The sequence below is a fragment of the Pituophis catenifer genome, unplaced genomic scaffold (genome assembly GCF_029215685.1).
Source record: "Pituophis catenifer annectens isolate HBS135680 unplaced genomic scaffold, rPitCat1.0.hap2 SCAF_15, whole genome shotgun sequence".
NCBI lineage: Eukaryota > Metazoa > Chordata > Lepidosauria > Squamata > Colubridae > Pituophis > Pituophis catenifer.
The window spans coordinates 14,511,290-14,522,495 of NW_027256895.1; the positions used below are offsets into that span (position 1 = coordinate 14,511,290).

The 11,206-nt window shown below is 39.3% G+C and overlaps 1 protein-coding gene across 1 annotated transcript; it reads right to left on the reverse strand.

The window, feature by feature from the left end:
• Window positions 1–1,756: 1,756 nt before the first annotated feature.
• Window positions 1,757–8,918, reverse strand: LOC139324639 (vomeronasal type-2 receptor 26-like). Its single transcript, XM_070954364.1, has 6 exons — window positions 8,707–8,918; window positions 7,307–7,598; window positions 5,825–6,694; window positions 4,127–4,345; window positions 3,552–3,678; window positions 1,757–2,655 (listed from the first exon to the last, which is right to left on the reverse strand). Exons 1-6 carry the CDS (start codon window positions 8,916–8,918, stop codon window positions 1,757–1,759), a joined length of 2,619 nt encoding a protein of 872 aa, XP_070810465.1.
• Window positions 8,919–11,206: the final 2,288 nt, after the last annotated feature.

Here is an 11,206-nt window from a genome sequence, read left to right on the forward strand (position 1 = left end):
TCCTTTCTAAGGTAGGTAAATTGAGGACCCAGTTTGTGGGGGCAAGAAGCTGACTTTGCATAAATATACAAAAAGGATGAAGGCTATTGCTGAGCACATTGTAAGCCAACCTGAGTCTCCGGAGAAGGGCGGCATATAAATCAAATAAAAAAAAAAATTGTCTCAAAGTTGCTTTTTCAAAAAGCAAGTGGGCTGTTTTTTTGGTTTGTTTGTTTGAGGTAGAAGAAGATGTTTCACTTCTCCTCCAAGAAGCTTCATCAGTTCTGACTGGATGGTGGGGAGAAATAGTCCAGTTGCCTTTTGAAAAAGTGCCTTTGAAGTTTCTTTAAAATATTCCAATGTCACCTATAATTTTTCTCTGTCACCCTATATAAGACCTGGATTGCTTTTGCTTATCTGTGGTCAGAAAAATATCAAAAGCTTTGCTGGGGATCCAGAATATACAGTATTATTTCTTGCATGCAAGTAAATAAACAGTAAACAGTAACAGAGTTGGAAGGGATCTTAGAGGTCATCTAGTCCAACCCCCTGTTCATGCCTAAGACCTGTACTAGGGATTCAAACTGCCAAACTGCCGACCTTTCTGATCGACAAGCTCAGTGTCTTAGCCACTGAGCCACCTAGTTGGGTTAATAAAACAGTGTTGTATCTTCAAAGTGATTTTGTTGCTTTACCTGAGCCTAAATTTGCTATCTCTTCTTTTTCTAATCTAGGCAAAGAAATACTTCTTTATATATATTTAAAGCTTCATGCCACCAAGAATTGCCCATTAAAAAATTGTTCAGGTGGTATCATTCATCTCCCAATTTAATTGGGAATGATGTAAAGTTTCATAATGACTGTCATTATCAGCTTCACTGGCAAAAGTCAATTTATCAGTGGTTTTAAATGGGTCGGGAAATCAGTCAACGATCTTCAAGGAATCTCAAAGTTCGTTCTCTGTGTTCCTTCTAATGTGTATTTTGATAATAACCCAGTTGTTATGTTACTATCAGTGGAAAAGCTTAATGAAATCATATGGAAAACTGCTTGCTGAAAAATTAATATACTCTATTCCTCAAAAAAACAGATAATCCTCAAAGACATTGGCATCCTTCAATCTCAAGAGACTATGGTATTGTGCTCTGGAAAGAGGTGCTAAAACAGCATCTAGTGTGACTAAAAAGGCCAAATCCTCAAAGAATTCTGAGATGAAAGACAAATTCAGTCAAATATGTATGTACCAGGGGTGGGTTCTAAATTTTTTTACTACCGGTTCTGTGGGCGTGGCTTATTTTGTGGGTGTGGTTTGGTGGTGGTGGTGAGGTAATGTGACTGGGTGGGTGTGGCCAACTTTTTTCTCTTACGTTTAAAAGCATTTTTTCTACAATCTTAAGAAGTTGCAGAAAACAATACTTTGAAAATCCTCTGACGTTCCCAGCTGAGCAATGGGATCATCAGAGGCTTTTTTTTTTACTTTTAAAAGCATTTTTTCAGCCAAAGAGGTTGTAGAAAAAATGCTTTTAAAAGTTAAAAAAAAAACAGCTTCTGATGAGGTGGGCGGGGTAAGCGAGGGCGACCGGGCTGGGGACCGGTTTGGGGGTGTGGCCAGCCAATGTATTACCGGTTCTCAGAACTACTACAAATTTTTACTACCAGTTCTTACGAACCGATGTGAACCGGGAGCAACCCAACACTGGTATGTACATACAGACACACACACACAAGCACAATTTGAAGTAATTTTGCTTATTGAAAATGGAATCTTGTTCCTTTTTTATTTCTTATGCGTTAATTGCTCTCTAGTGTTGAGTTCAGGCCTCAGTATAATTATATAGATTTTGGGAGTGAAGATGCATCCCAGTAAACCAACATCAGAAGACAGGATAGAGAAGATCTCCACAGCCACCACATACTTCCCTTTGGTGCTCAGGTAGGTGGGGAGAAAGGTCAGCCAAACACTACAGAAAACCAACATGCTGAAGGTGATGAACTTGGCTTCATTAAAACTGTCTGGCAACTTCCTGGCTATGAAGGCCACAGTGAAGCTGAGAAGAGCCAAGAGGCCCATGTAGCCCAAGACACAGTAAAACATGATGATGGAGCCTTCATGACATTCGACTATGATTTCTCCATAGAGTGTCTCCATGTCTAAATGTGGAAATGGGGGAGATGTGTTCAGCCAAACAATACAAATAACTACTTGAATGAAGGAACAGAACCAGATAATAGAATAGGCCAACTTTTGCCCCACCCATTTGTGAAATAGGCTCCCTGGCTTTGATGCTAGGAATGCTATGATGACTGTGATGGTTTTTGCCAATATAGAAGAGATCGCAATAGAGAAGATGATGCCGAAATTGGTTTGTCGGAGGAGGCAGGTCGCCCTATTGGGCTTTCCAATGAACAGAAATGAGCAGAGGAAACAGAGAAAGAGGGAGATAAGTAGAAGGTAGGTGAGGTTGCGATTGTTGGCTTTGACAATGGGAGTGTCCCGTTGCTTAATGAAGATTATAAACACCAAAGTTGTAAGTAGGGAAAAAAGAAGAGACAGAGACACCAGAGTAATGCCCAGTGGCTCTTCAAAGGAGAGGAAATGCAATGTCTTTGGAATGCACTCATCGTGAGCTTGATTTGGAAATTGATCCTCTGGACAACGGTCACAATTCTCCATGTCTGAAAAGAAGAAAAAAGTTTCTGAACAGGCTTAAAATCAGAAGTTTCAGAATTTCTTTTCTGAATTTTCCTGCAATGTACGTTTTTTCTATATCCTTTTGTAACTCTCTATTCAACCTAGATGAGCCATGGTGGCGCAGTGGTTAGAGTGCAGTACTGCAGATTACTTCTGCTGATTGTTGGCTGCCTGCAATTTGGCAGTTCAAATCCCACCAGGCTCAAGGTTAATTCCGCCATCCATCTTTCTGAGGTCAGTAAAATGAGGACCCAAATTGTTGGGGCAATAGGCTGACTCTGTAAAATGCTTAGAGGGCTGTAAAACACTGTAAAGTGGTATATAAGTCTAAGTGCTATAACACTTGGCAATAACATATTCTGTTCTGTTCTGTTCTGTTCTGTTCTGTTCTGTTCTGTTCTATTCTATTCTATTGCTAGATTGTAAAAATGAGTACTGTAGGAAAGACTATTTAGATTTTTCTGCATGTCAATGTTCTTGGAGTGCACTCGTTTTTATAGCATTTCTGAGCAAGAGAATAGCATATCCCACTTTGTAAAACTGTGCCAACTAGTGGGAAAGAGAAAAGAGATGTTTGAGACATTAGATCCTGAAAAATGTGCAGTAGCACTAGGGTATAGGAGAACAGGAACAGTGCTTGCAAAAATAGTGCTTGCAAAAATAGAGTTGCATGTGCCCAAGCCATTGACATAGAACCATCCTCTCTATGTCCCTGCCGGTCCATCAAACTGGAAAGGTTGGAGACTGCTGGTGTAGAGGACATCACTGTTGTCTCTTCATTTTCCTCCTCTGTGATGCCTCAATACAATGAGCAATAACGTTGAAGAGATTCTTGTTAACTGGGATACAGGCTGGTTCCATTGGATGCCTTGAATCTTACCCATTTGTCTGGATATCATTTTTCCTGGACAGGGAGCACAAGTGTAGCAGCAAAACTTCAGCCCTTCGATCTTGTTCTTTCTTTTTCCAAGAGGACATGGCTCATTACATAATGAGGGAGGAGGGACCTGTCCACAAATAAAGAAAGAAGTCAGTAGCAATGTTTTACTTACGTTTTTGTCTTACAAGCAATGAATAAAAACAACTGTTGCTAGTAATTTCTGCCATGTAACAGACAATTTAACCTCCAAAAGGTTACCAGAATCTGAGCGTCTGTCTCTGTATCTGTCTCTCTGCCTCTCTCTCTCTCTGGGTCTGTCTCTCTCTCTGTTTCAGTCCCTCTCTGTCTCTCTGTCTCTCTCTGTCTCTCTTTCTGTCTCTCTGTTTCTGTCTCTCTGTCTCTCTCTGTCTCTCTGTCTCTGTCTCTGTCTCTGTCTCTGTCTCTCTCTCTGTCTCTCTGTCTCTCTGTCTCTCTGTCTCTCTGTCTCTCTGTCTCTTCTCTACCTACCTATCACCTTTCTATCCAATTTCAAATCACCCATCTCCCTCTCAGAGCCCATATTATTGTTATGGTACCTGAGTGAATCCATGATGCCACTGGATTTTGTGTTGATGAATAAGGAAGGTTCCTCTTTGTGGATCTATCTCTCCAACTGGAATGTTGATATAGGAGTTGTTTGGGAAAGTAACCAAATTTACAATGTCAAATCCATCTTCTAGTGCTCCTCCTTCATTTAATTTAATTTCATCTCCAGCATTGTTGTTGAAGGAAATTCTCTGTAGAAATGAGTGGAGCTTGCAGAAGAAAAAGTATAAGGGTTAAAGGTTTTAGATTAGATTAGATTAACAGAGTTGGACGGGATGTTGTAGGTCATCTAGTCCAACCCCCCACCCAAGCAGAAGACCTCACACTATTTCTGGCAAATGGCAGTCCAATCTCTTCTTGAGAGCCTCCAGTGATGAAGCTCCCACAACTTCCGAAGGCAACTTCTGTTCCATTGGTTGATTGTTCTTAGTGTCAGAAAATTTCTCCTTATTTCTAGATTGAATCTCTCCTTGTTCAGTTTCCATCCATTATTCCTTGTCTGGACTTCAGGTGCCTTGGAAAATAGTTTCTCACCCTCCTCTCAAATACTGGAACACTGCTATCATGTCACCCCAGGTCCTTCTCTTCACTAGATTAGCCATACCCAGTTCCTGCAACCATTCATCGTAAGTTATAGCTTCCAGCCCTCTAATCATCTTGGTTGCTCTTCTCTGCACTCTTTCTAGAGTCTCAACATCTTTTTTATAGTGTGGTGACCAAACGTGGATGCAGTATTCTAGGTGTGGTCTTACTAAGGCTTTATATAGTGGTTTTAGTAACTCACATGATCAGACAGACCTCACTCTGATTACAGAGACATTCATCTGCTAACCAGTGTTTGTCAATCTTGGCAATTCTAAGATGTATGGACCAATTCCCAGAATTCCTGTGTCAGCATACCCACTGGGGAACTCTGGGAGTTGACGTCCACAGAAATTTTAAACCTGACAAGGTTGAAAAGCACTGATTTAAGCCATTCTCTTGACACATAGAACATTAATATAGACTAGTATAGGAAGTCTAAATTTCTAAATACTTTTCAAGCAGTAACACCGCTATCATGTCTCCCCTGGTCCTTCTCTTCACTAGACTAGCCATGCCCATTTCCTGCAACCGTGTTTCATATGTTTTAGTCTTTAATCCCCTAATCATCCTGGTTGCTCTTCTCTGTACTTTTTTGGTTGCTTCTTCTCTGCATTTTAAAGGAAAACAGATTAGCCTCCAAAATGGCTTCAAACAACACCGCTTTTTAAATTTGGAGTGTTTTTCCCTCTGGGAATAAAGAAGTATAAAAGACTGAAAGAGACTAGTTATTATATTGAACCATAGTCCACCTTATGAATTAAAATCTCTTTAGTAGATGTTGATTTTTTTAGTGACAATTCAGAGAGGTAGTGGAAAAAGAGAAAGAAGCAGCTTTTGGAAGAAAATTTACAGAGAAGTAGAAAGGCAAAAGTATGTTAAAGACTAGTTTTGTTGATTAGAATGAGGAAAAGCTGAGATGTGTAGACAAAAGAAAATACCTTCAGTGGGTCAATATTTGTAATGTATTAATCTTGAAGAAAGATGAACATCACTGATGCTTAGATAGATGGTCTACAATGATCTGTTGACTCACTAAGTCTTGGCACTCTGTTGTAACCAAGGAGAACATTTCAAAAGAGCATTGAGAAAGGGGAAAATCATACCTGCCAGGCTTCTACAATCTTTGATCGCCCTTGATCCTTTTGTATCTTCTGATAATTCCTCACTGTTTGAGCAGCCCGTAATGCTTGAGCCACAGCATAGATTGCATTATAGATACTGTAACTATGACCAAGTATGCTGGTTTCAAAGAAGGGTGCAATAAGGTCCTCTAGTCTTTCCTCTCCAGTACATTCCTCATCTTGAGAAACACCATTATTTGGTGGTGAACAGCAAAAAGCTTGGCTCCAGAAATCTCTAATAAAGCCATCTTGACTTGCCTCAGATGGGGTGACGGCCTGTATAAATTGTTGGAAACCTGGAAGTTCTCTTGTGCTAATTGAGAAGGAAATTGCCCCATGGAATGTTTGCATATCGACAGCTCTTTGTAAGGAATATAATGTGAAATCATTTTGGGCCATTGTGATCCACATTTTTGGTGTGGAAATTTTCTGTGAAGAATCCAAAGGCGTTGGAAGATAAAAATGGGTGCCTTGTAGAATAGAGGCCAGCCACGTAAAGACTGTATTTTCTCCATGTATAATAACTGCATTTGCTGTTTTCTCTGTGAACAAAGTAATATGCCTCAGACAACGTTCAACCAAGTCAAATCCTTCAGAAGAATGTAAATTTCTGTCAACCCTTTCAGTGAATTCGGAGCAGATTTTATTTTGAGAGAGCATGGGTTCCAGAGTTTGTAGAAAATGTTCTCCATGTTTGTCATCTACAATGACAAGTCCTACCCATTTCCATCCAAAGTACAGGAGGAGCTGGATTAAACCCTCGTACTGGAGAGCTTCATCGGGGGCCATGCGATAAAAAGGCGGGAAACGCGATTCATCAGTCGCTGCCAATTGAAATGAGCCATATGAAATCTAAAAAAAAAAAAAAAAAATGAAAGGAGGTATAAGAGAAAGGGAAAATGACAGAGAAAGAGAATGGATGGATATATTCAGTTTTTATTTTTCAAAATATAGTTGTTTAATAATATAGATTTGGCTTAGAGATCTCCCAAAAATGGAGATATCCTTTCTGAATCTTATCTTATCTGTCTATTCTCCTTCTCCTCCTCCTCCCCATCCTCTTCATCTCTTTTTCTTGAAGATGACTTGAGTATTTGAATTTAAAGAATCAAGTCTTTCAGTGCTTCCTATGTCAAAATTTCTTCTATATGTTGTCTCCCCATGTTTAATATGAAATCCAAATGTTTGCCCACATTATGCTTAAAAAGTATGAATTGAAATCAGTGAGGCAGTTAATGATAGCTAGCATAAATCTGCAGGTTCAGACAACTAAAATTCTGTATGTCTCGATTCATCTTACTGAAAGCCATGATATACTGAAGAGAAACACGGATTCATCCTTTACTCTAATTTTTTTTACATCTCTCTACTGATAGACCATCAAGTTGCTTGTTGAAGGGGAACTCGAAAAGAGACAATCTGTGTGATTGTCCTAATTTTGAGATCTTTAATTATGGTTCCAACCTGTGGGATCTTGAAAAGCTGCAAAATTTCTGCCATGCGTATGGATGTTTCAGGACTCATCCCTCCAATAATTCCCATCACTTTCTTTTCGGTCCCACAAATATAGTTGGGGACAATTTTATGCAACTTAAAAAGCAGGTCCAGAGTGGTACGATAAGTCATTAGTGCATTGGAGTAGCTGTCATAGATGTGGAATCCAAGAGTGATGTTGGGCAAGATGTCAGGATCCTTGTTGATCTCCTTCACGGCAAATGCTAAAGCCAAGACGTGTTGGTAGAACTTGGTTACCACACTGTAAAAAAGTCACTTGTTTCAAAGGAGAACTGTGCTATGCATTACATACTAAGGAAGACATATCCAGTGACAAAAATACTCTGAGAAAGACTTATTGACAAGAGAACTACACTGAAGTTCAGAGTTTTATGATTCAAGGTTCATATCCTATATTAACTGGATTATTTAATTGTATCCTTAAATCATCCTTTTAAATATTAAATATTTAATTAAATATTAAAATACATTTACTGATGTATTTAACATCAGATACCTGTACAATTTTGGACTCACTGGAGAAATGCACCAAAGACAAATTCCTTGTGTGTCCAATCACACTTGGCCAATAAAGAATACTATTCTATTCTGAAACAAAATAAGGGATAGTAGGAATCATTAAATACTAAATAAGATAACTCTGAAGAGAAGACAGGTTATCGAATTGGAAGAAATAGAACGGGTTCAATTTTTTTTTAATGAGAATCTAAGTTGAGTGGACCAAATTTATCTTAAAGCGGGAACTCAGTGGCGAGGAAGTAGAGCTGATGACTATAGCCATATCTTTAGAAATTCATTTTTCCTTCCATGGTGAACTCTTTCTGCTCTTAAAAGGAGATGGTGAAGAGAAGAGGCCCTATTTATACTGGTAAAGTTTTGTGTTTTAGCTTTGCATTTTTCTTTCAAAGATTGTGGATCTTTTTGAAATAGGACAGGTGGATCCCCAACCTCTAAGCAATACATGAAAAAACAGAGACATGGTATTAATAAGTAGTGTTACCCCAAGGTTTTGGAAATGATTTTTCATTCCACACTCAATGCCTCTCTCTATAAATATTATAGTGCCGATTAGGTGATGGTGAATTAGGTCCAGTTGTTTTTCCTCCAAGTTGGAAGAGTTTTCAGATCTCAACAGAATATCTGCTTGTCCTGGTCTATCAGATTTTGGTTTAATTAGAAAAGGGGATGTTGAATTAACACATCATTCCTATATAACAAGCTGCTGTTAAGGATATGTCCATGATACATTTATATTCATTAACAGATGATGACGGAACCTCTCTGTTTTGCAGAGATTGAAAGAAAAGAGCAGAATTAGATTAAAATAAACTAAGAGAGGGATTTCTTACAATGGGAAGTCAACCGATTCCTCAGAAGGATGTTTATTGAAAGTAACATTGGGAGACATGTATTGAACAAGAGACACCAATCCACCAATGAGAAGGTCCCCATCCTCGTACCATTCCTGTGGAATTTGAATGGCTTCATCTCCAGTGCACTTAAGAGGCTGGATCTTCATGGCCAATTCCGGAAACAGTAAAATCGCAATAATCCCCAACATTCCTGTTGATTTGGCTTCTCCTGTATTGCTGTTGCCAGCAGCCTTGATTCAAACAGGATACTATAGAGAGTGAAAGAAATGCTACCTTTGTTGAGATCTGTCTTCAGGATATGTCTTGCCTCATTTATTGATCTGATCCATTACCTTAAGCCTCCCTTATGTCTGGATGCTCCTAGTCTAATACCTAATTATTAGGCTCCTTTTTCATTTGTAATATAAAAGACCACTAGATATGAGGTTTTAGCAGAATTCTAATGGTCTTGTATAATTACTCCAAGATGATGGGCATTGTATATTTCATAGGTATGGAGTAATGTAGCTAGTTTCACATAGAGAAATCTGGGAGAATCTGTCAGCTCTGGAATTGACTAGGCATTGGCTGATCAACAGTCTAAAAATATTAGCACAAAGCCCACAAGAAATATATATTTATGCTATGAACAGCAAATAAATACAAAATTCTGAGAACCCAAATTTATGGCAACAGTTCTCATATTGACCCTATCATGGTTGAGGAGCATTTCAACCAGTTTTGAGGAATGATCCTCAGCAGGGAACAATATATTGGAGATATATATCTATTCTGTGATTTGCCCCTGCTGGTTCCTTCAGAAGCACCTTGAGAGCCACTGGAGGATTGACCTGATGACTTAATCGTCATGTCTGTGATATCTGGAGAGATGTTGCTGGAGCAAACATGTTTGTGAGCAGAGACCTCTTTCTGCTTGCTTTTGGGGATTGAGGAACTGTGCTTGAGGTCTATAATTTGGCTGAGTGGCCTATTGCTCAGAGTTACATACATGAAATTTATGGCCATATACGTTCTCTAAATCAATCAATCAATCAAATCAATCATCAATCAATTATCAGTAAATCAATGTCCCCCTCACATAGAAACACACAAAGAGGCTAACCTTAGGCTCCTAATTTTTCACATATTGCGGTAGTAAAATGGTTGCATTCACTACCAAATGTATGAGATGCCACCAATTTACTGTATATGAACTGCTGAAAGTGCCTTGTAAGAAAACATTCAGAACAAGCTGGACTGTCCCCAAATGGTGAGAGGGACAAGACATCATGAGGAACCTGTGACTCAGAAAACCAGATGGTTTCTATTCACTGACCATAGGCCTGTTGTGGCCCACCAGCGGCCAGTAGAGCTGGCAGCAGAGTCGGACAGTGAGGAGGTTGGGGAGGAATGTGGGCCAGTCCTGGAGTCTGGGGAAGGCTCGGATGATGACTCTGAGTCGGATGCAGAGAGGGGGCCAAGGCCATCTGGTAATTCTCTGCTGCCTCCGGAGTCTCCGGAGTCTGACATCAGCGAGGCAGAAGAACAGCGTGGGCCTGTTCCCAGTGTGCACAGGAACAATTAAGGAAACAGGGTTGACTTCAGAGTAAGGCTTGGAGATGATTGGCCCCTCTCATAAGACGTAAAAGAGAAGCGAATGAGACATGACCTTTAGCAGAAAGCAATTAGTTCAAGAATTGAATTGATTCAAGATTTTAAAATTCTGTGTGTGACTCTTTGCCAAGTTTGGAAATCTGGAAATTAGCTTTTTGGCAGCGTTCCACATGAGATAGGTTGGTGTTGATAACCTTCCTCTGAAAGTCAGTTTATCAAACCTTGCGGACTGTAAGTGAAAGTAATTTACAGCCGTATGAATTAAAGAGGTTTGCCGGGACTAAGTTTGTGCTGTTTACTTTCTAAGGAAGCCTAAGTCAGAACAAGACCCAAAATAGTATGACTACTTGTAGGAAGGGATAAATCATATTATGGTCACTTGGATGGGTTTCTTTAAAATGTCTATGGATATTCTCAGTCATCCAGGTCATAATTGTCTCATAGTTGGTTTTTCAAAAAGCAAGTGGGCTGTTTTTTTGGTTTGTTTGTTTGAGATAGAAGAAGATGTTTCACTTCTCCTCCAAGAAGCTTCATCAGTTCTGACTGGATGGTGGGGAGAAATAGTCCAGTTGCCTTTTGAAAAAGCATCTTTGAAGTTTCTTTAAAATATTCCAATGTCACCTATAATTTTTTTGTTGCTTTACCTGAGCCTAAATTTGCTATCTCTTCTTTTTCTAATCTAGGCAAAGAAAAACTTCTTTATGTATATTTAAAGCTTCATGCCCCCAAGAATTGCCCATTAAAATAATTGCTCAGGTGGTATCATTCATCTCCCAATTTAATTGGGAATGATGTAAAGTTTCATAATGACTGTCATTATCAGCTTCACTGGCACAAGTCAATTTATCAGTGGTTTTAAATGGGTCGGGAAATCAGTCAACGA

Coding starts and splice junctions, on each gene's coding strand:
- LOC139324639 (XM_070954364.1), bottom strand. CDS start 8,918: ATGTTGGGGATTATTGCGATTTTACTGTTTCCGGAATTGGCCATGAAG. Junction 3,679..4,126: donor GGCATCATGGATTCACTCAG/GTACCATAACAA, acceptor ATTTGTGGACAG/GTCCCTCCTCCCTCATTATG. Junction 2,656..3,551: donor AATGATATCCAGACAAATGG/GTAAGATTCAAG, acceptor TCTTCTTTTCAG/ACATGGAGAATTGTGACCGT.